General features: G+C 34.6%; 2 protein-coding genes across 2 annotated transcripts in view; one reads left to right on the forward strand and one right to left on the reverse strand.

The window, feature by feature from the left end:
• Window positions 1-11,708, forward strand: part of Smyd5 (SET and MYND domain containing, class 5) — a 58,278-nt gene extending 46,570 nt beyond the window's left edge. The window contains exons 7-9 of the mRNA XM_089087743.1: window positions 3,362-3,473; window positions 7,507-7,617; window positions 11,516-11,708. Of these exons, the coding sequence (XP_088943869.1) occupies window positions 3,362-3,473; window positions 7,507-7,617; window positions 11,516-11,618 (326 nt within the window). The 3' untranslated portion in view covers window positions 11,619-11,708. The remainder of the gene's footprint in view (window positions 1-3,361; window positions 3,474-7,506; window positions 7,618-11,515) is intronic.
• A 3,336-nt stretch (window positions 11,709-15,044) lies between these two features.
• CCT7 (chaperonin containing TCP1 subunit 7) overlaps window positions 15,045-25,251 on the reverse strand; it is a 34,975-nt gene continuing 24,768 nt past the window's right edge. The window contains exons 7-10 of the mRNA XM_089088601.1: window positions 23,528-23,680; window positions 19,075-19,226; window positions 17,547-17,735; window positions 15,045-15,324 (exon numbers count right to left, since the gene is read on the reverse strand). Of these exons, the coding sequence (XP_088944727.1) occupies window positions 15,104-15,324; window positions 17,547-17,735; window positions 19,075-19,226; window positions 23,528-23,680 (715 nt within the window). The 3' untranslated portion in view covers window positions 15,045-15,103. The remainder of the gene's footprint in view (window positions 15,325-17,546; window positions 17,736-19,074; window positions 19,227-23,527; window positions 23,681-25,251) is intronic.

Here is a 25,251-nt window from a genome sequence, read left to right on the forward strand (position 1 = left end):
ATGACAGTGGTCAAATATGGCTCTGAAGCATGGACGCGCCGAAAAGCGGATGAAGATTTGCTAGATGTTTTCCAGAGAAATTGCTGAAGGATTGTTCTGGGTACCCGGCTGACTGACCGTATTTCAAACAATAAGCTATATGAAAAATGTTGTTCAATACCGCTCTCTAGGGCTATAATGAATGAAAGGTTGATGTGGCTAGGGCACGTTGTGCGGATGAAGGATGACAGATTGCCGAAGATTGTTCTTTCGGCCAACCGTCTAGGGATAAACGGAAAGCAGGTCGTCCCCGTCTGGGGTGGGAGGACGTCATAAAGAAAGATTTAAAGGAAAATTTGAACTTCGTGGGCGGGTGTAAAAAGGGAGGCTTTGAATAGATTGGGGTGGAGGAGGAGCGTGCGTAGCTGTGGTGGCCTCAGGTGGCTTGGTGCTGCGGTCAGTTGTTAGTTGTTAGTAGTAGTAGACAATTTAGCAATGGCCTTTCCTTTAGCTGTCCGTATTGGTGTTGTCGCAATTGATGGTCCAGGTTGTCGATTTTCACATCTTATCATGTTTGATAGTTCAGGTGTTGGTTCCATAGAATCATCATTTATAGTAACTGCAACTGCAAATTTTCGCTATTTGGGCCTTCCAACAGACATTTGTTGGATAAATGACTGACTACATTTGCAATCTCAGCTTGTCGAAACGAGTCACTTTAAGAAAAAGGAAAACCAAACTAATTGAAAAATTTTCAAGTATTTTTCTGCTTTGAAATAAAAAACTAACATTATTGATCAGACACCATAAATTTTTTTGCAGTTTGCAGTTAAATGAAATTATTGTATTTAAAATTTTCACGAATTATTCTAGTTTTATGTAACTATATCTACAAGCTTCTTATAATGGCAAAAGTTCTTTGTAAAAATATTGATTTTAAAATAAATAATTTTTTTGTTAATTACAAAAGCACGTAGATGTGACAAATTCTTGATGTGAATAAAATGAGCTATAAAATGTGTTATAGAAAAATGCAGTTTTCCGTAAAGAGATGATTATATTTTAAAAATTATTTTTTCTTTAATTGCAAAAGTTTCTTAACTACATCAATTTCGTTTAAAATGAGCCATTAAACAGCTCTCTACCATATTCCAATGCTAAGTTATCTGAGGAGAAAGAGAGAGAAAAAAAGATGCCGTCTACGCATAATATCGTGGTTGTAGGAACTTTTTTGTATTTTCAAGCCAATATATTTTCCATGTTGTTCAAGTCAAGAGACGGTAAGTTTTCTATATAGGGGTAAGTTTCCTAGGTTGCCAGCTACCGCTGCAACCTGGATATGAATGACATTATGAAGTACATTACGTACATGACGACATTGCAATTTGTATTACGTGACGTCATCATATGATGTCATGAAATACATTACATGACGTCATTTGCAATACGTGACGTCATCATACGATGTCATGAAGTACACTACGCACATGACGCCACTGTAATTTTTACTACATGATGTCATTTGCACAAAACCAAAATTAATGTTTTAACGAATTTTTCCAAATTTCTCACCTATCTAGTTCATCTTTTTACGCGAGAATATCCCAAGATACCAATTTTCCCTGAAAAATATGGAGCCGTTTTCGAGAACTGACGCATATATACAATTATTGCTCACATATAAAAATAGTACATAAATATTATTAATATAATATAATAAGATAATACATATAATAGGTATATAATAAATGTAAATTTATAATTATTTATCTACTTTAAATAAGTATGTAAATAAGGATTCTTAGCTACTTGTTTCCTGAAGTGTAAGCAAGTTACCATCGTTAATGGCTCGAATCTTTCTGGGATCGTGTAGAAAACGCCCTAAGAAGGAGAGCAAAACATGTGTTTGTAAACCCCTCGAATAGTCGCCAACTCTAAACGCCACTTCAAGGCACAGGAGGGACAGAGGGTGGCCAAAAATTATGCGACACTGCAGAAAATCTCCAAAATTTTGGTTCTTTTGGAAAAGGATGATTTGGCTCTCAGATGGTGATCTATTATACAACTTACAGAATATTCAATTTTTAACAAGTTTGTTCCCTACATTTGTTTGTACGCTGAGCTATTTTTTTAATAAATGTAGAAGATCGTCCAACGCTTGCCATACAAACTGTAATGCAAGGTCTTCTGTGAATCTGGGGAATTTAATTACTAAAATATCATCAATAACGAGTATTTTGCATTATCTATTGATTTGTCTGTATTAGTTTTTATTATTTATTTTTACTATTTATACATAACAGTATGTATGACTAGAGCTGCGCACTCTCCGCCGTATCTAAAAAAAACATTATGAGCATGAAAAAATGATTGAATAAACTTTGTCTCAAATTTTATGTTATATAATTGGTATTATAGATGGCTATAGGAACATAGATTAATGCGAAATACGAACTTTTGTGACCTTTAACCTTGAATAACTTATCACATACACACGGTATTTTACGAGAATTTTGAGATAACTGTTTGAAAACCAACATGAAGGTGTTTGTCAATTTGCAGCTTATTATCTCTCATTCAGGGTTGAAACTCCAGTTTTTGGCCTTTTTGACTGGACTGTGTTCCAGTCATGATTCGTATGAAATAAGCTTTAGATATATAGACATATAATAGTCCTGTAGACCAGTTTGCTGGTCTACAATTCGTGGATCATTTCATTTTTTTTCATTGCTTTAATTCCTTACTTGAAATTAATATTACGCAAACCAGATAGTCCATTGATTTGTAATTAAAATCAAGTATTTGCGGGCATCAAGCCATGGTTTAATTGTAGAGAAAGCCAAGACAGATAGTCCGAGTGAGTGAGAGGCAAATGTGGCATAAACCCTTTCTAGGATGGTATAAAAATGATGTCATTTTACTTGTTGATAGATAAGTATATATATATATATATATATATATATATATATATATATATATATATATATATATATATATATATATATATATATATATATATATATATATATATATATATATATATATATATATATATATATATATATATATATATATATATATATATATATATATATATATATATATATATATATATATATATATATATATATATATATATATATATATATATATATATATATATATATATATATATATATATATATATATATATATAGGGGAGCTACGGGCCTAAATGCTCCAAATCTCTCTCCTCCCTGCGTAGATGATTGCTACACATGTTCGCGATGACAGTTTATTAATATTTTGCTAAAATTTTCATCTAGAATATACTAGAACATAATTTAATAATAAACAGTTTAGTAATGTAATGTAAAAGAATGAAACTTTTACTCTATTTCAGTATCTGGTACGTTCTTGAACACAGAAGGATCTGGCTTATACCTGAAGCAGAGTGCTGCCAATCATAGCTGTACACCGTGTGCTCGGGTTACATTCCCTCAAAATAATCATGTGTAAGTGGAATCAAGGAATATCTAACATATAATTGGACAGATCGAAAATTATTAATCGAGCTTGGTTTTTCTTTTCTGAAGCCAAAGTCACCGGTAAATAATATTAATTATTTTTATCGATCCTTGAAATTCTTTTGGTTTCAGAAAAGAAAAATTCAAGATCCAAATCCCTGTAATTATAAAACTTGGGTATTGGTCCGCTATGCATATTCAGTGTCTTTACTATAGAACCATTCTCGCTTTCTTTCTGTTATTTCTTTTTTGAGCGTTTACTATTTTTTAATTGTTATTATTAGTATCTATTTTTATTATTACTATTTATTACTAATAGTTTTTACTATTTTAGTATTTATTAGTACCTGTGGACTAATAAGATAATGTACCACCAGCGGGTAAGAACATGGTTTCTTACCTTAAATAGATATAGATACAGTTTGACTATAGTAACTTTGCCTTATTATAGTTTGTCTACTAGAATTTATGGATTATATACACCATGACCATTGTAAAGCGCGTGCACCAGATATCTCGAAGATTAAAATTTTTATAAATGATATCGCCATCTAGTTTTTAATCGTCCTGAAGCAAATGTCACCATCTACTGGCAACCCCGCAAAATTGCGGGGTTGCCAGTAGATGGTTCAGCGGAATGTTCAGCTAACTATTTCTGTATCCTATTTGTACATTTGTGCAACCTTTTTTTTTGTATACGTAAATTTTAAGACACCATTATTACAGGTGTTTTACATATAAAGCTTTATTCTCAAATGATCTATAGTTAAGGTTTATATTTTAGGAGCTATCAAGCCCTTACCACCAGCGGGTGCTGCCCAGAGGGGGCAGTACCTAGAGGGTAGTACAAAAAATATATTTTTTAAACGATATCGCCATCTAGTTTTTAATCGTCCCGAAACAAATGTCACCATCTACTGGTAACCCCACAAAATTGCTGAAAATATAGCGTTTCGCTTAATGTCCGGGTGGAACGTAGAAGGACGACAAGATAGTGCAGATGAAATGGTAGTAACAGATACACTGCCTTTTTATTTCCAATGATGGTAGCATTTTCTCTATAATCTTCAAGGGTTTCCTCGCCTCGCAAAGAAACCCTGTAGAATGCTGAAAATTACTTTAAAATAATATAAAAAAACTTATGTATCTCACTCCTAAACTTCTCTTTTAGCATATCCCCCTCTAATAGAGTAATATATAGCCCAGCGTACATACAAAATCTCACTTAAAAAAAAAAAATTATGCTTGATTAGCGCACGACGTTTTTCATATATAATAGAAAAGCTCAGTCTTATTGCAAAATAGAATGGCAAAGTACCACTAAAAGTGGTAATTTGTTGGTAATCTCCAGGAAAGTTTCAATCAATTTAAAGGGGAACCTTAGAGGCAAAGAAAGACTACCTCAATTTCAAATACCAAGTTTTTTTTTACTTTAGGTCTAACTTAAAACTAAGAAATACTTGTTTGGAATTGTTATGCAATTGTTTCTGTTTGGATTATTTGGTTGTTTCAAAGGTTGTTATAAAGAAACCCTGACTTAAATAAAGAATAAACTCATGCTTCAGGTATGATTGCAAATCCAATATTTAAAGAGCTAACTACACTAAATCTAATTACGTTGTAATAATACTAAAATAACATAACAGGAATAGTAATAATAACTAGAGATACATAATAATCTAATCAAAATGGCTCAAAGCAGTCCTGGCTGTAGACAATAAATAGGTTTAGCGAAAACGACCAAGCTACGTCTCAACTCCTCTTCAAGTCGAGTCTCAACTTTTGGCCATTTCAAAATTGTACCACAATTAAATACCCAAAATAACATGAGCAGAGCAAAAGATCAGGATTAATAATCAAACATCCTTTTCAGTCATGCCTAGGATTTGGATCCAGAAGAAAGGGGAGGAACCTTTGAAAACAGTTAACTTACTGTTTTAGCAACTAATTAGCCTAACCGAAAAATGTGAGTGCAATTTTTTATTCCAGGGGGGATGGGAGGTGTTCAGCCTCGAATGTCCCCTCTTGGGCATTGTCTTGGTTGTTTTGGCTTCAAAAGCTGGAAGGCTTTTGTCATCACTTCCCCATCAGGGAATGTTGATAAATTGCCTCAAAATGTACGTTATTTTTAGATTTAACATTCGATTGGTATTTGATAATATAAGATTGATATATTGATATTTCTACTCTTCTGTAACGATTTCTTAAAGGATATTAAGGATCATATTTCTAAAATGACAAAAAGCTTGTCATTGGCTATTATTCTTTTAGAAGCTTCTATTGCTACTAATTCCAGTGAAATTTTCCTACGGATTATTCTGGGTACCCTGCTGACTGACCTTGTTTCAAACAGTAGGCTGTACAAAAAGTGTGTTTCAATCCCGCTTTCTAGGGCTATAATAAGAGAAAGGTTGAGATGGCTATGGCATGTTCTGCGGATGGAGGATGACAGATTGCCAGATTGTCCTTTTCGGCCAACCGTCTAGGGCTGAACGGAAAGCAGGTCGTCCGCGGTTGGGGTGGTAGGATGTCGTAAAGATAGATTTAAGGAAATTGGGAACTTCCTGGGAGGGTGTTAAGAGGGAGGTTTTGAATAGACTGAGATGGAGGAGGAGCGTGCGTAGCTGTGTTGGCCTCAGGCGGCTTGGTGCTGCGGTGAGTTGTTAGTAGTAGCAGTAGTATTGCTACTAATAATCCTAATTTCGTCAAAATGTTAAGAAGCCACGGTTGTCTTTCATTTGCAATCAGCGGGAAGTCCCAGAAGACCAAAAAAGACTCGGCCAAATATACCTTAGGTATCCAAATATACTAATCGCAAACTTTTCAACCAAAATTAATGGGTGTATGTTATGGGGATGTTGCATTTGGGGCTACGCAATTTCCTCAGGCTCGTGGCTTTTGATGTGTATCACTAAAGTTAATGAACGTTATATATTTGGTTATGCAAATTCGATTTCCTTTTTAACAAGAGTAGAGTATTTGCATTATTTTTTTTATTGTTTTGAAGCATTTTCTTGTTCCATGCTTGTTTTGCTCGGCAATGTTGAAACAAAATGAAGAAACATACATTGCTGAGATGTTCGCACATTTCTGTATCCAGTATGTAATCCAGAACAAGGGCGCCATTTCACAAAAAATAGGGGGTTAAAATGTCATTTAAAGATCTAAGGGAGGAGGGGACAATTTTGTCATTTTCTTTTTCAATGAAAATACCAGTAAAAAGGTATTTTTAAACTATGATACCAAAAATGGTGGTTTCAAAATCTAGGGAGGTAGTTGACCACCCTGTACCCCCCAATTGGTGTCCGCGATCCAGATTAATTTCAAATAATCGTTTTTCAATGGTTTTCAGTGTGTCGTCCAAAATTTTTCCTTTGTTCCTAGCGGAGTGAATGTGATTCCTTTTTATCGTAAAATCATGCAAGCGATCTAACACTAATACCTTTGGATGAGTAATTCTCAGCTGGAAGGTAACTTAAGACATTCTTGCCGTACGCAGAAATATTATATTTTGAATCAGTATGAAAGTATTTTTTTTTCTCGAACTTCCATTTTTCTCAATTGTGCTTTCTGTGGAACAGAGTTTCGCTCTTTACCACTGTTTACCACCAGGATTATCCCTGAAACAGGAATTTCGAACGGTTTGATTCTGAGGGACTGGAACGGGATTTGACTCACTATGGGACAGGTGAGGGTTGTCCTTTATTACTGTTGAATACTTAGATTATCCTTGGAACAGGATTTGAACGTATTGAAACGGTTTTTCAATTACTATAGACCAGGTGAGGGGCACTATTTACTACTGTTCACTACGGGTATTATCGATTTATTCAAGCTTAAGATAGCAGCAAGCATTAACTCTTACGGCCAATAAGGGTCGTAAAGGCATAGTCGTCATCATCATAAGGGTCATAACTTGTCGGGGTCAGGTAGAGTTTAGTCTTAGCCTTACGAAAATTAGGGTTTAACTTAATTTACCTTTTTTGTTTATTTTTCTAAAAAAAAAAATTTTTTATTTTAGGTTAAGTCTTGTTGCGTCAAAAGCAATAAAAAAAGGTGAAGAAATATTCATTAGCTATTTAGATGAATGTGAACTTAGTCGAAGTAAAACTTCTCGTCAACAAGCACTGAGGTAATTTTTTTTTTTTTTTATCTATCTTAAAAAGAAAAAATTTAAATTGAATATTGCATAATATTTCTTTTCAAAATACATTAGTGGGCAAAAACGTTGTTAGTTTTTTGAGATTTTTTAAAAATTTCTTTGAAGATTCAGATACAAAAGATCATCTTAAACATGTCAACTAATAACTAAAAAAAAAATCACGCATAACTAAAAAAAAATTATCGTACAAATGTAGTGTGTGCACCTAATTACAATGTTATACTTGATAAAATACAGTAGGCCTACAATGATTTAAAGATAGTTAAAGATCTAAATATATGATTTGAAGATCTAAATATACGAGTTTGTTATTTTATTCTAATGGACTTTTTGTTGTTGTTTCGTTTTATTTTATAATGCCTGGAGAAGTATTAGGTAACCAATAGTTTTTGAGTAATAATAAAAAAAAGTCCCATTTATCAATTGTCAAAAAAATTCTATAGTTTATCTCTAACGCAGTGTGTTATGCTAAGTTCAAATCATAATCCTAGATTTTTTAAAAATTTAATATTTTTTCTGGCGCCAAACCTTTTATGTCCAAACTATTTGAAGTTTTTTTGGTGGAATCTTTAGTATTTCAGACACAAAAAAGGATCCGTGAATCTGGACGAACTTAAATTCTTTTTTTTATATTAAAAATATATAATTTTTTCCGAAGAGTAAATAAACTTATAGGAATTATTTTTCAAAACATGGCTGACTGTAAAGTTCCAAAATTGGTCTTTAGTTTTGGGCTGTATCTTTTATTTCTGAGGTAAAACGCTGTCTAGGAAGAATCACTCTTAACTGAAAAAGAGAATAGCACTCTGACTTACTCTATCCTGAGTACTTACGGCTGTATTATCGCACATAAGGCCTATTCTGGCGAACCCCATTATTAACCTTAAGTAACGAGAACAGATTTGTTCATCGACAATTGTCGATCAACAATGAATTCCGCAAGAATACGAATTTTAATTATTGTTGGAAACAAACGAAGATATTTTCAAAGTCAATTAAACATTGCTTTGGTATTTTCTATTAGACTCGGTTTTACCTCGACACTTTTCACTGTTTATACAGCTTTTCACTATTTGATCAAAATTCATAAAATTTAAGTTTTATATAACAAATTTTTCGAAGTTCGTCAAAATTACCCTTCCATTTCTTACCTTAGGTAGCAAAAGAGACCAACAAAAGAGAACAAATTTACTACTATTCCATAGCTGAGATTCGGCCCTATCCATCTACACAATAAAGTTTTCGAAATTATGTGTTCATGGTTTTTTTTAGGTTAACAATATGTTGAATGTTAACCTAAGATTGTCGGACATTTTTTCCTATCTTTAAGCAAGCCTATGTCAGTCTCTAAGCAATATTAAAATCATAATTCTGGCTCGATGAATGGGTAGATCTGAGACTAATGAATAAAATGATATAAGTATTTTTCTTTTTAGTGCAAGTTATATCTACAGGCTTGTCGCGAAATTGCTTGCTTTAAGAGGAAATATAAACCTTAAGTTTAACTTGGTAATCCATTGTATGTTCGCTTTAGGATTCATTTATTAATCTATAGCAGTATTTCTTTTTGTTATGCTATTTTAGTTTCTGTTCGGTTTGGGTTTCATTGGTTCATTGAAAAGAATTTCAAAGTCCCTTCGTCCTCCCAATCAATACCCCTTGGTTACTTTAATTCGACCCCCGAGTCATTCTGAGACATTACAGATATGATATTTTGATAGCTTTTGTGAATATACTGGTTTTTTTTTTATCTATCTCGCTACACCATTGTGAATAGATTCTAAGTTCCATTGAGCCTAATAGCGCAAAGCATTCAGATGGATGGGTAACACATATTTGTTGGCTCCCACATAGCCTCACTTTAAACATCGAATATAAAGTCTTCTGCCCCCCTCCCCCAACACTTTTTTCTGGTCGATCCCCAAGAATTCTTGCTGTGATGTTGCAGATATTCCACTTCGATAACCTGGATACATGGTTTCTTTGATTTGCTCCCGAATCAGAATTAGTGGTCCACTTGACCCTTTAAAACCCTGAGAAATCCCAACTAGATTCATGAGATAATGCAGAAACGCTGTTTTTAAAATTGGAGTGCACAAATTCTAGCCCAACACCTTATAGTGCCAAAAATCTTAAGCAGATTGGAGACCGAAGTCATTAGACCTTTACGGTGGCTCCCTCCCCCTAGCCAGTATTCGAGGTCCATTTATCCCCTACCCAAACACTCCTTGAAAATTTTAACTTAAGCTCAAAAGCCGTTCCCAGAATATTTCAAATACGTTGTTCTGAACACCTGGCAACATATACTGTCTTTTTATTTACCTTACTACTTAACCGTGAGTGTATTATAGGTCCATATGAACTTATACTGCAGAAAATGCATAATCGAATCAGATAAAAACATTTCTATCCTCCCCCCTCTCACTCGTAGTCAAAATTTAAGGTCCACTTGGCCCCTCCTAACACACCCTGAAAATGTCAACTTAATACTGCAAGTCACTTCTGAGATATCGCAAATACTCTGTTTTAATAACCTGATGCGGCATAGTGTCTTTTGATTTACCTCGCTAATTAGATGTAAACAGATTTTAGTTCTCATAGGACGTTGTGGCGCAATTTTTTTTGATGCATCCGAGACAAGATTTTTAGTTCCCCTCCCACAGAAACAAAACCTGAAGTCCTCCCCCCCACACACTACCTGAAAGTTTCAACTGAATCCCTGAGCTTACATATTACAGATATGCCGTAACCTAGATACAAAAAGTCTCTAGATTTATCGCTGCCCTCTCCTCCAGGCCAGAATTTGATATCCGCTAAAACTCTAATATCCCCTGGAAGTTCAAAATCGATCTCTCTAGTAGTTCTTGAGGTATCGTTGATACTCTATTTTGTTAACCTAGGTACATAGTCTCTTGATTTACATCGCTTCTTCATTTACCTCTAACCAATCAGAATTTGAAGTTTGAGGTGCAATTATCACCTCCTCCAACAATTCATGAAAGTTTAACTCTAAGTCTTGAACCCCAAACCACGCCCAAGATATTGCAGATTACTTGAAAACTGGGGCCTATACAGCGTCTTTAGATTACTCAAGTCCACTTGTTGTTTCCAGTGATTCCCCTTCTAGGAATATTGGCCTAGCAAACGATTTTTAAGAGCTTTTAGCTGATTGCACAACCAAGGCCAAGCACGGCCGCCTTTTCTACTTAAACCTTTCCGTGAACTAATTCAGTCTGTCTGTCTAATTTACAAAATCTTGGGATTTTGACTCTGGGGGTGTGGAGTGATGTCAACCCCGAAGGCACAATTGCTGAACCTTTGACGTTTCTGAATAAAGCAGCTATCTCAAAGTTTTGATCCGATATAATAGAAGTACGGGGGATAGCAGAAAAGAGCACAGGAGGGTGGTTGCCCTCCAATCATTATCGGCCCATAAAAAAGCAAAATAAATTTCAATCGAATGAGCCCCTTTCCATGTTTGTATGTTCCACACAAAATGGCCGAAAACAAAACAAACAAATGAATATTGGGCTCTTTAATTAGGAAGCGCTACAAGAATGCCTCTGAAAGACAACAAAGACGGTTTACAATTTTTTGGAGGGGAGGGGGGATTGTCAGATATGCGAATTTAGTAATAAATTATTCGCACTGAACAGATTTTGTCATAATCCTTTTTTTGAAGATTCTCTTTTAAACATGAATGAAACTAAAATATTTATTAGTCTCGGGAAGAATTCCTTATTAATATCAGTTGGGTATGTTCCCTATGTACTCGTGCATAATGACCGTTATTGTCAATTAGTTTCGCTCTCTGTATCGCCTTTTACCATCACAGTAAAGATACTTTATCTTTCTTTTTCTTTTTTAGGGAGAATTACTTATTTAATTGCAGTTGTGAAAGATGTCAGTTTGGTGACTCTGGGGAATCAAGCTCTGACTCTGGTGATGACGATGAGGAAATGAGTGACTAAACTCAACGAAAATTGTGATTATTTCAGGATCCTGAGTCTGTATTTGGGCCTGTTATAACTAAGAAAATAAATTTAAAAATACATTCTAAAATGAAAATATCACCAAAGTAACATAAGTGTATAGGTCCGATAAAGAAGAAGATCTAGAAATTTGTTCATTTTCCTTTTTAAAGCACCAGGGAGAAGCATAGCATAGGCTAGGGATACGCCTATCGCACGAAGGAGGCAACCAAAAAGGGATACCAGGGTCCAAGTAAAATGATACACAATTTTTGCCTAATTTGGGTACTAAAGATCGACTGAACCCTAGCATGCCCTCATAGGTATAAAAGACAGTGAAAGTGAGCCTGATTATTTGAATTGGTTAATTGGGAACACAAACAGCAAATACGTATCTTAAGAAATTATGAAAAAGTGAGGAGTTCAAGACTTCCGTTTTGATGTATTTGTTGCTAGTAGTTGGGCGCCAAATTTCAAAAAAGAAGTGTGAGTGAAAAGTTTGCAAAGAAAATAAGCTAAAAATTTACGGCACTAAAGAGTTTCAAGGAGTAGATTTTTTGAAGGCATATTTGTCTTCGGAATCAACAGACTGTTAATATTCGATTTTTTGCGGACGAAGTGTTGTCAAATTTTGCTGATTTATTTTTATTATTCAATGTGGCAACACTAACGGAAATATGATACTGCCCTAAAAACTTTTTACTTTTGAAATAATTAAAAGAGAACTCTTCGAAAATCGCTGTTTTCAGGCATGAACAGACCTAAGGCGGGGTCCAGGGGCCGAAAAATGTTTTTACTTTGATGTCCTTGGTACTTTAAACTTCTATGGAGCTCTCAGTTCTCTTTTGCACAACCGCGTACAGAACGGTTATATTTTAATGGCTGCTAATTACCTCGTTACGGTTCCAATCCGGTATACGTAGTAGAAACTTGCAAAATTGGTAGAAGCTAGAGCGGATTATGCGTTTATTTTGTCCGACAGAAAAATTTGAAGCGGGGAAAGCGCATTTCTGAAAAAAACTTGAATCTACTGCTTGTAAGATACAAACAAACTGTAAGCTTTTCAGAGAGTTTTATCAAAGCCATCGTTTCACGAGGAACATAGCGACTAATGTTGTAGCCACAGATACACTCTGCGGAGTGATGGTTTTACAGTAGTTTTAAGTTTAAACATTGTTTTTTATATTCAATAGCCTTTTTCAAGCCTCAATTTACTTTCAGAGGTAAGTTTGTGCTTAAGCAGCCATTTAAATAAAACCTAAGGTGATTTCATGTTTAATTAACTTATACATTATCTTTATTATCATTTGTAACTTATACATTTAATCAAATTAACTTAATAAGCCTTCATGGAGTTTATATTTCTTTTTATCTTGAAATAAAAGAAGAAAAATTTAGTCAAGTACTAGGCCAGACAGTTTTTCTGCAACAAAACAAAATTTATAAAATTACAAAACAATTTTTTGTGTCTATGCATTGATAGATACCAGATACCTTACAATTTACTTTTGTTATGGCGCCTGGATGAAAGAAAAACTTGATCCTGGCTCCAGACTTTTGAAGTTTCTTGTTAATTCACGCTCAAGGTTTACAATTGTAGAATTTACGTAATAAAAAAATAACACTATCAAGGACAGTATTATTAGTCACTATAAGCACAAGTGACCTAATGTTCTACTTAAAACATACTAACCTAAACAAATCAACAGGCCGAGATCGAATCCCCCAGCGGCTTCTAATTCATGCAGTGCTAGCTCATCCTCTTACTATTCCAGAAATCCCATGACATGGGATGTATACAGCAATATTTGAGGAATGCCCATACACAAAGGTGGCAATAAAGTTAGCAAATAGTGACCAATTAGTATCACCTCAGGTGTGAAGCTCCTTGAAGCAACAGTAAATACACGTATTACAAATATCTAGACGAATTATTATCACTAAGCCAGCATGGTTTATGCCACAGACGACCTGCTGAAACAAACATCATTGATAAATACAGATACATCACAGAACTCATGGACAAGAGATCTCCAATCAACGTGGATCTATTAGACCTAGCAAAAGCGTCCAATGCATCCTTATGCCAGATTTGCCTCTCACTCAAACTATCTGTCTTGTTTTTTTTTTGTTTTTTTTTCAATTAGTCATGGCTCTCAGCCTTTTCATCACAGTCCACCAGCTTCATTTTAATTCAAAAATCAAAATATACAGCATTAGACTGCATTCCAAACTTTATGTGATAGGATTCCATGTTGACGCAAATAAAATGGACTATGCAATTTTTAACTGAGAGGATTCAGTTTGTGAAGGTATTTTGGGATCGTGGGATAACTTATTTTTAACAGAATCCCTGATATGATAAAGTGGCGTTCCCCAAGGCACAGCTTTAGGCCCAATTCTATTTAATATATACATAAACGCTGCAACCTTGACTATAGACAATGGGATTAGCCTTTACGCTGACGACTCCTAGATAATTGGCATGGTTGACAGCCCTCAAAGCACCGAATCCATCCAAGCTGACCTTGGTACATTTACTGACTGGAAGTCTGGACACTTGAATTCAACATTGAGAAGAACAAGGTCATCCACTTCGGAACAAATAATTCCCGGTTCCAGTACTTATTGGTACCCAAAATCCGCTTAAAACAGTCACTTGCTAGCAGCCAAACTGAACGTGATAAGGGAGTTTTGTTCGATCATCAACTTAAATTTAACCCGCACCCTCAAACAGTTACAGCAAATGTTAACCCTACCCTTGGCATAAAAAAGAGGACTCCCGCGGTACATCAACAGCAGTAATCATCAAGCTCCGAAAGAGTTTCATTCGACCAAAACTAAAATCTAGAACATGTATAGCCAGTCCAATCAACACGCCAGGTCTAGCAACTTTGGAATAAGTCAAGCAGTACGCTATAAGATCTCAAATGCAGATTGTACCCATTACGACTTAGGAGTTGAATTTGGCTCTTCTCACGTATCGAAGTAAGGTGACGTACTGATTATCTATAATCTGCTCTGTAACCAGGATATCATTCCAAATTAATTCCAATTAGACAACTCCTCAAGAACACGCGGTCACTCCATTCCAATCTCCTGCATTTTCCGGAAAACTTCACTTTTTTTTGTAAATGTAATAATGCACAATACCTTTGCTTCTTTTTTTAACTAACCAACAAAAAGTATCAATACCATATATTCGTCATCATGAAGAAGAAGCAAAAGCTTCATTAGGAAGAAGAAGAAGAAGAAATTCAGCATAATTCTTTTTTGAGTACATAAGAATCCATAACACTATGGTTTCTTTTTTTTAAAACAAATCATAAAACAAGGATGGAATTTGTTTGCTTTCAACTCTCACCGAGCGGCATTAACATAAATTCGTTATTGGGTCCATTAAGGAGATAAAGGAGTAATATAAAATTTCAAAGGAATTGTGAGTTTCTTATTGAAGGAAAGACGTACAAAAATTTAGTTTTAAATTACATAGGCCTTCCTCGACCTCTTCCAGCTGGCATTCCGCCCATGTCACCTCCGCCAGATTTAGGATTCTTGACAGTTTCATCCACAGAGAGAATTAAGCAGGCTGCTTCTGACGCAGCAGTTAAAGCATTAATTTTCACTAGACTCGGCTCCCATACGCATTCATGGAAATTGTCTGCTATATCTTCGTTCATAATATCAACTCCATACCATTTGTGACCTACATAGAAAAAAAGAAATTTGATACAAAATTGATATGAATTCATAATGAAATAAACGAATGACCTAGTGTAATGAAATTCTTCATAACGTCCACTCCATGCCATTTGCAATCTGTTGAGAAAAAAGGGAATGAGATTCAAAATTGAAATAAAATCATAATGAAATGAAGGAATGAATTTAATGAAATCCATCCATAATATCAAATCCATACCATTTATGACCTAAGGAGAAAAAACGAATTCATAATTGAAACGAATTCATAATGAAATAAACGAACAAATGAATTTAGTAAAATTCATTCGTAATATCAACTCCATGCCACATTTGACCTGTGGAGAAAAAAAAACTATTTTTCTTTTAACCAGAGCAATTTAGAACTTTGTAATGTTTAAACAGTTATTTTAATTATAATGCGCACAGCAAAGAAGAATATGTTCAATATTAATCATTAATAATATCGCTTTATATTTCTCTGTTCTGTACGGAATACATGCCATTGTTTAAATCATAAACTAAATATCCAGGAGGGAAGTGGGTAACCTTTGGACGAACCCAGCATCCAAGCAAACTTCTCAATGACCATAAATAAATCTATTGAGCAATTAAACGCACAAAAGGGATTTTTCACTACAATAAATCAACTACAAACTAGAAAAAAAATTAATAAGAAAAAAACAAATAAATATATCATCTATTTGCTGAATTAGAACACTAAGTTAAACATTAAAACGGTCAAATCGTAAGGTGAAAATTCATAAGCAAATTATAGACATGTCTGTTATGCCATATAATAGAATATTTTCATAATTCAACTTCGACACCTGTTTATAGGCACGTTAAAGCTCTGTTATTCTTCATCTATGAATGTTCCTAGACTTTCGTCATCCTCTGTTCAAACAATACATTAAAACATTAAAACATTATACAATATTAAACAATATTAAAACATTTTTTAATAATCAGCTCTCCCAATTCTTTTCTCTTTTTCGGTGTGAATCACAAATTACCTATTAAGGGGAGATGTAGATATCCTTTCACAAATCCAGCATCTAGGCATACTTTCACTGGCACCATTAATTCAAGGGAACTGTTTATGGGCTTGTTAGAACTCTCTTATCCTTCTTCCATAAATTTTCCTAGATATCTGCCATCTCTTCTCAATAACAACAAATTTCGTAAATAGTTTAATCACAAAGTTAATAACCCATCGAAGCGAAATATGGGTACCACGTACTTAAGCAGTGTGGGGAGGAGCTTCGAGACCATCAAAGCATCGAGCCTTTTTCTATAATTTCTGATGTTTTCCATGTAATAGCCCATTTTTAGCACTATTTTCGAAGTTATACTCCCTCTTCCAAACTGAATTCTGCATAAGTGCCTGGTGACCACCCTTGAACTAACTTGCCATTCTTCACTGCAGGAAAATATTTCATGATTCATGTGGGAATTTTTTTTTTCCAAGCCCCTGTCATAAATGATAATTCCATGATACGCTCTCCCCTATTTTCCCCACAGTTCTCAAGTTATTCGTGCTTCGGGACACTAATGTAAAAAGAAAAGAAAACAAATACATGGCAGCAGGATATCCTTGTTGGGCAAGTGCAGGGATTGGAGGAAAGGGGTAAATTAGAATAATCTTCAGAAAACAGGTCAAGTATATGAGAATTATGGAAGATCATACAAATCTGAAAATTTCTAAAAAAGGGGGAGCATCAGGCCCGCATGAGCGGTGTTTCAAAAAAAAATGACCGGCTCGATTTTCAGAACTTCTCTGAAAGTAATTAATCCTGTAAATGTTATTAAATAGCTCCACGTTCACCACCCTATTTTTCCTAACGTCAATAAAACAAAGCATTTCAATAAGCCTAACTCAGTGAAGTCATAATACCATGGCTTTATCAGGTGATTCGTCCGTGCTTTTTGAACTTTTTCGGCTGCTCTGGTCTCCATTAGTGGTCTTAAAGCGGGAAAATCAAATCAGGCGGAAGTGGCTTTTTATGAACAGTTTAATGTGTGAATACAGAGCTGTTTTCACCTGGTCGACTGGGAAAAATGAAATGGGGCTCAACTTTTTGAAATAGCTAAAGATTAAATTTGATGGAGCATGGGTACTATTTTTTAGCTTTTACAAACGTTTTTATAACTTTAAAATAAAAGCCCACACCATGCTTTTTTATAACTTTAAAATAAAAGCCCACACCATGCTCCAAAATTCATTACCTTGAGCATGTTTCTGTCGAAGCTTGTTGAGAATATTGGTGGAATCAAATCCAGCATTGTCGCACAGCTGACGTGGGATTACTTCCAAAGCTTTGGCATAAGCACCAATGAGGAGCTGCTCTTTTCCAGCAATACTTCTTGACACCTCTCTGAGGTATTTGCTTAATTCCATTTCAATTGCCCCGCCACCTGAAAAGGAATTGTGTAAAGTAGTAATTCTGGTAATAGTTGTAGTTGTCAGCAGAGCTGATCACTCAATCCTTTATGTTGATAAGGTTGAGTTAAGATTTGGAATTAAATATTAAGATTTCGACTAAAAATGTGGAATCTTGTATTTTTTGCCAGAAGAAAGATCAAGGAAGATCACGTTTATTTGTTTGTTGTTTTTTTTTTACAGGGGTGAACGTATCGAACCAATGGTCCTAGAAAATAGGAAGACGACTCATTCGAGTTCTCTTTATCTTTGTTATCTTTGTATGTGTGCTCTTGAAATGTCAGAAGAAAAAATATCCGTCAATCTCTTAAATGTTTCATGTAAGAGATGGACTGTGCTGCTAAAAATTTTAACACTAGATTACTACCACATTCAACGTGAGAAGAGAATTCTGGTCTCACAGTGCTTGTGATAGAGTTTCCGAAATATTCATTATCCTTACTTTTATTGTCGTTACATGTATACTCTTGAAACATCAGAAAAAACACGATACCCGTCAGTCTCTTAAATATTTCGTGAAAGATATTACTATTATATGTTGCCCACCCAAACAATACAATAGCATGAGGAGTAACACATAAAAAAAGGGGAAAAAAAAAACAAAAATAGAAGAAGGAAAAAGAAAAACACTCACAACTGAAAGAACCTAATATGGCGGTAATGCGGAGAAATACGAACGCAAGCTGTGCTTCACAGATCTCTGTGCAGTAATTCAAGTTTAACTCTAATATCAGGAACAAGAAATTAAAAAAATCTAAAACAATTCATCGAGGTTCTTGTTTATTCATTTTTCTTGAGAAGGAAAAAAAAAATCAGAAACAAAAAAATTTTGGTCATCACAGAAAGTTGAATAGAGCTTGGCCAACGCAAGTCTTTTATGTTTCGGTCTATTTTGCAACAATATTAGCGAATCCCAATAGCACTTCCTTATTAATATCTGTATCTGCGCTGGCGCAGGCTTGGAAGGCTGGTATTAATGGTAATACCAAACCAGTGGAGAGAATCTACAAGAGAGATAGTTAAACCTGAGCAAATAAAGGGTGAACTAGAAATTTTGCCAAAAAAAAGAAATTCACATTTGAGCTTTACTGTTACAAATCTAACACTATTTTTTTTTTTTTTTTTTTTTTTTTTTTTTTTTTTTTTTTTTTTTACATTTTAGCACCCAATCGATAAACCCTCTAACTTCAAATATTCATACAAAAATACGACCTGTCAGAAAAGACTAACAATTTTATCAGTTGAAAACAATTTATAACGAAATTGGAAAGGATCTATTTTCAGTGGAAGCCAAATGATATTGAAGTAACTTACCAGCAACAATGGCGTCATTCTTCATAGCTCTCCGTACAATCATAATGGCATCATGAAGAGATCTTTCGGTTTCATCCATAAATTGTTCTGCACCTCCTCTCAAAACCACAGTACATGTTTTAGCATGGGGACAACCAGTGAAGAAGTTGAACCTAAGGAAATATTTTGTGATAATGCAAAATTCAACAGAACGAAAAATGGAGATGAAACTCATCCCTGAAACAACAGCAACTTAAAAGTATCTCAAGAACCAAATGAAACAGAGGAAACGGATCAAGATTACGTATCTTTTAATAGATTTTGCTCACGTTGTCTTTGTCCAAAAGGTAGATGCCAGCCCCACTGGCGTAGGATCATATCGCCTAATTAGCCACCTATCCTACGACAGAAAACTTTATAAAATGTAATAAATAAGTCTTTTTACCAGCACTTTGAGTCATACCGGTTCTTGGCTGAATCACAACTCGGTAGTCACAAATGGTGATCTACGTTAGACTGTCTTTTTGCGCAGTACCAAGAGTGGGTTGAGGTCCTGCCCCAGGGGCACGGCATCCGTCTTATGTCCTTTGACATAACAAGTGTATTTGATCATGTATGGCATGACTGCTTTCCATTTAAAATAAAAGCGAATAGTGTTGATGGTCGGCTATTTGAGGTACTCGTAAACTTTCTTTGTCAACGTTCATCAGAGTTGTTCTTGGCGGTTTTATTTAAAATAGTATCCAGTGTTATTAGGGGTACCCCAAGGAAGTCTTCTTGGGCCAACTGTTCCTGGTGTCAATAAACGACATAGGGGATAAACTTGCGATAAAATCACTTTGCTGATAATGCGACAATAATCCTGCCATGCATCATACCAGCCAAGGAATATTCATTTCCTCTTTTTATCGGTGCTCCAAAAAGCCATACTCCACTTCTCCATCGTACTCAAAATCGGGCAGCTCAAGCAGAAACTTCTAGAATCCCTGATGCCAAACCCCTTCAATCGATCCAAGATCGTTTCGACATGGCAACTATGTTAGTCTTCTACAAATGCGTGCATTCCCCTCCATCAGAGGAGTTATCGAAGCTCGTTCCTGACACAGCAAAGCCTTTATGGGCAATTCGTTAAAACACAGCCCAGCAGGACTACCTTGAAATGGGCATACCCTGTCAGGAATGACTAAAAATGAGCTTCACCCGACAATTTGTCGCCATCTGGAATATCCTCCGAACTGAGATAATCTTGAAAATCCCTCGCTTGAAACATTTAAGCAACGGTAAAACAAATACATCAAAGCTGAAAATAAAATGAAGGAATTATTATGAAGAGGGGTATATCATCATTGTTGATGAGGCCACGAAGATTGTAATTAAAAATGTTAGTCTAAGGCTAAGCTAAGTGGTTAAGTTATAAAACGGCAAGTGTAAACTTTCATACTTAAACAAGTCCATTCAAACTAGGCTAAAGTAAAAATTCATATACCATCATCACCATTGTCTACAATCATGAGTCATCGTGAGCAAGCTATTCGAAGACTAAAGATATGGAATGGAGATTCAAGCTGTGATCCACCATGAAAGGCTTTATTTTTTTTAATAATTATCTAACTTAATATATTTTCAAAACGATTTTAAACATTACGGACAATTTTTCTTTTCTTAAGATAACATAACAAAACGGAAATCTTAAGCTATGCTAATATGACAGGTTCTACAAAGTAGTGTAAAAGATTAGCATACTGAGTTAATCTTGGTGGGCAATAAAGTTCGGAATGAGGGCTCGCTGTAATTACTTATAATATAAATGATAATTATAGTTACGTAATTACAGTTACAAGAATCTTTGTTTCTGTTGGGTGTAAATTTCACCGGTAATTAAATGAGGGCGGAATGCACAAAGCAAAAGAAGAAGAATAAAGAAACCTTTCACGTTTGAAATTGGATCGACATCTATCATAATCGAACTCATAATCGAACTCCTAGAGTCGAAAGATCTACTGAAAGATATCTGAAAATATCTAATAATCATGAGGCAATCAAGCCAGTAGCTCTGTAGCCCACAGAGTGAAGCAAAAGGAAAAGGGCTATATAGTATCACTGAAAAGCCCGCCTGCTGTTAATTAGAAGAAGAAATTGGAAATTTAATAGAGAATCTATTTTTACGTTTTATTTTTTCCATTCTTCTTCTTCTTAATCAGTCAACAACAGCTAAAGATTGATAGAGAAGCACTTTAATTGGTAAAGACCTATTTACAATCAAATTTTACTAATACCGAAATCCAACCCGTTCCGAAACCCGGTACTAGCTGATATTTTAGTGATCAGATTCTACCATTCGAAACGAATAACTTAAACACTGAAATCAATTAATACCGGTATTATCCATGCGTAACTCTTAATATCAGGTCTCATATAGAACTTATTTCTCTTGTCGTGCAAATGTTCTCAAGCTATAACGAGCTCCAGTAGCCACTCTTAAAATTTCTTTTCTATTTAAATTTTCCAATTTTTATTTATCTTCTTCTTCTTGTTTGGACTATGATGGGGACATGTGTGCATAATCCTATCACTACAATCAAATTGCAGGTTCTGCGGCGGGTTGCTGCAGCAGAGATCGAACTCTGGCTTCCGTATTAACAGAGATCAATCCCGCTGCGCCACCATCTGGATATTTATTATTTATTCTTCTTCTTCTTGTTTGAATTGTTGTGGAAGTGCTTTCGCATAATCTCATCGTCAGAACTCAGTTTGACGCCTTGCAGGGGGTTACAGCATCTGAGTACGAACCCCGGGTCCCGTATTACCAAGGCTAACGGTATTACTGCACCATTACAGGATATACATTATTACTGATTACTTACAATTGTAAGTAACATTGTTACTTACACCATTACTGTTTGTTTTAGGTTGCAGTTTTTTCTCTATCTAGATTAGGTTTGTGCACTAGCCATAGTTGAACCCCAAATTTAGCGTTAGCTAAGATAATCCAGTTTTATCCACTTACAACAAAAATAACAACAAACAACAGGATAAAAAGATAATCAATAGCAACAAATAGCAATATTTATAAGTTGCCATTTGCTCATTATTTAGGGCTAGATAAAATCTTTTAGAAACTTCCAAGTTTAATTTTAACACATTCCTAACTTAAGACTAAATAAAAAATCCGTGTATTTCAGGTTAAAAGGTATCTACGCATTAAATATTACGTAAATAATCACAAGAAGATCAAAATTAGAAAATTGACGCTTAGATGAGCAATTTTTCAGCCTACTTTTGCAGAGACGTACGGAGAGGGCCTGGGGAATTGGAGCCTGTCCCCTCCTATTAAAAAAAAAATCTTTATTTTTCCTCAATTTTTGGGAACTTCTTATTTAAACAACAGTTTTCTGTATTATTACGTAAAAAACAACAAACAACATGATAAAAAGATAATCAATTTTTATCCACTTACAACAAAAATTAAAAAAATATAAAGGAAAAAAACAATATAGTAAATGAACACAACATGCAGCAGTACAAGCTAGAAAAAAAAAGGAATTATGAGCAATGCAAGGGACTAAGGGACCAAGAATAAGAAAAAAAAGACAAGGGACTAGACTTTATGACTTTCGACGTCGTACGAAAATCTCACCGTGATTAGACCCTAAGAAAGTACTGGATACATATTGCCGCCAACTCGGAATTGCGACTGAAAGTTCTTAGTCGTTAGGGAATCTCATTCTTTTATGTCCATCCACAAAGAATCCTTCACGCGAGAAAGCAAGATGAAGAAGTTTTACATACATATTCGCTGATACCAATTTTAGTCGAAGCTTTACTGCAACATATTAGTTCATTTTTTTTTTTTTTACCATAAAAAGGTTCTCTTTTGCATCTTGCTTTAAAATTTACGGTTTTTCCTATGAAAAAAAAAAGAACTACCGAAAAAAAGCTTGATTATAATACAAACTGAGAGATTTTCAATAGGATTATCTTGTTTTGCCAAAAAAACAAGATGAGCCCTTTTTTCCAGCCTTACCTTACCTCAGATCCCGGGAGGATCTTACCTCAGATCCTCCTCTGCCTCCATTCGAACCTAAGCAACGCCAATTCAGGAAAAAATCGATTTTGTCATTGATTATTTTTTTTACAATAAAAATACCAGAAAATGATATTTTTCTATATTGAGAGGGGACAATTGTCACCTCCCTCCTAATTAGATCCCTGAACCAAAGGCACTGACAAGGAGTCTCCAGCAATATCAGTATCCTGCAGCTATGAGAAGATCTTCCCATTTGGATTACAGGAACATGTTAAACGTATAGAGAAAAGTACGACCTTTCCTCTGATTCTGCAAATTGCCTTAGTATTTCTAAGGTCCTCCAATATCAAAACATGTCCTATATATTACTATCAACTTAGCGAGAAGATGATAGTTATACCTAGTTTAATCCCAAAGTATTTACTTGAGTGAGTAATTACTATATACCTGTCACTGCCAATTTGTTTCTCTTCAAAGCGTTCGCAGGTGCCCATGGTCGAATCCTTCAAGTCTCCCACTGTTGTTAAAACAGAGCCACCACACGCTTTTATAGTTCTTTTAAGATCTTCTTCGGGAACTCGACCAGCACAAAACATGTCCCTTAAAATCACAATAAAGTCTGACAAAAAGAAAAGAGTAAAGAAAGGTTAAAGATAAAATAACACTTTTTAGTTCAACATGTTTAGCTTTTGATCACTTCGTAGCTTTTGATACTTACCATAAAAATATGGTATTTAATATTTATATATTATATTATTAAAAAAAATACGTACTTCAACAAACTGACTTACCAAACCATCGCTTCTTGATCTGGTAACCCAAGAGAAAAGCATGCAGAAGGAACAGTAGGACATACGATATTTGTTTTTTTGTTTTTTTCGATTTTCTTGAATAAAGCTCTTTTGAACTTTGATTGTAATTTTATTCTGAGTTTGAATAGGCAACTATAACTTTTCCATCGCCTTCAGTTCTGGAATAATAATATTTTGAAGTTTGTTATTTTCTGGAGATTTGGATATTTTCAGTTTGAAAACTTAATGAGGATTGCTCCATCAGCCAGATTTCCTCTATGCGTGTTTTAGGAGTTCCTTCTTGTTGGTTATTTGGGTTTCAAACAGCAAAATTGCTCACGTAAAAACTGTGGGCAATTAAAAACTATAACTGTTTTGTTCTTTGAACCAGCGTAAATTTTTTTTAAAGAAATATATGATTTCACTTTAAGTCAATTTGTTCTTCACTGTACTTAAGGCTACTATTCATAAATTTCAGCATTATTTTATTTAATAAATAAAATCTCATCCAAAGGGTCAGGATGGTTTTCTAATGCAGTTCTTTATAACTGACAAAAAATCTCATTGAACTTTTTCTGTAACTCATAACTTTTTAGTCATTTTTTTCAGTTAATTTTTTCGGGTATTGGAAACAAAAAAACTAAAGAATTATTAGGTAAGACCAATAGTAATAGAAGAAATCTGATTGAATGTTTGAATTTAGACTCAAATTATTTAAATTTTTTTAACCTACTAAAATTGATTTTTAAAAAATCACCCAAACTTCGCAGAAAAAACAACATCGAGAAATTACTGAATCATAAAGTTTACTTATTGTGCACAAAAAAAAGTTCCGTAATTGGGAAAAATCCTTAGAATTGATATTTCATTGTTTTTATTTTTCTAGCTCTGGCCTCTGCTGACGGGCCCCATGTATATAGAGAACCAAGGCCACAAAATGATCAAAGTTACAACCGGCCTAGTACACTTTTAAATGTCGAGGCGAAACTCTTGATTGCCAGTTTAATCTTTCTGATTCCGTAAATCATTGGTTTTCAACAATACGCGTCAAACTGTCAATTAGCGCCAAGCTATAGGGCTATACTTCCACCAAATAACAATTATATTGTCTTATTTTGCCAATAAGATTGGTTGTTCTATGTTAATATTAATTTAATCAAATTATTTAATATCAAATATCAAGTTTAATTGAATCCCTGGTCCTTCTTTCTATTTCAGAAATTTCTCCGAAACTCTTTTTCAGAAGTACAAGTTCCCGTCCCCCTTACAAGTTTTCCCACAGTACAAGATTCCCACTCAGCCTTTTGGTCTATAATTGCATCCTGAGTAGTTTTTCACTCTTCCCAATTGCACTAACACATATCCTAGGCGTCTCTGGGA

Source organism: Artemia sp. Qi Xiang Cuo, chromosome 4 (genome assembly GCF_049724085.1).
Source record: "Artemia sp. Qi Xiang Cuo chromosome 4, ASM4972408v1, whole genome shotgun sequence".
Lineage (NCBI taxonomy): Eukaryota > Metazoa > Arthropoda > Branchiopoda > Anostraca > Artemiidae > Artemia > Artemia sp. Qi Xiang Cuo.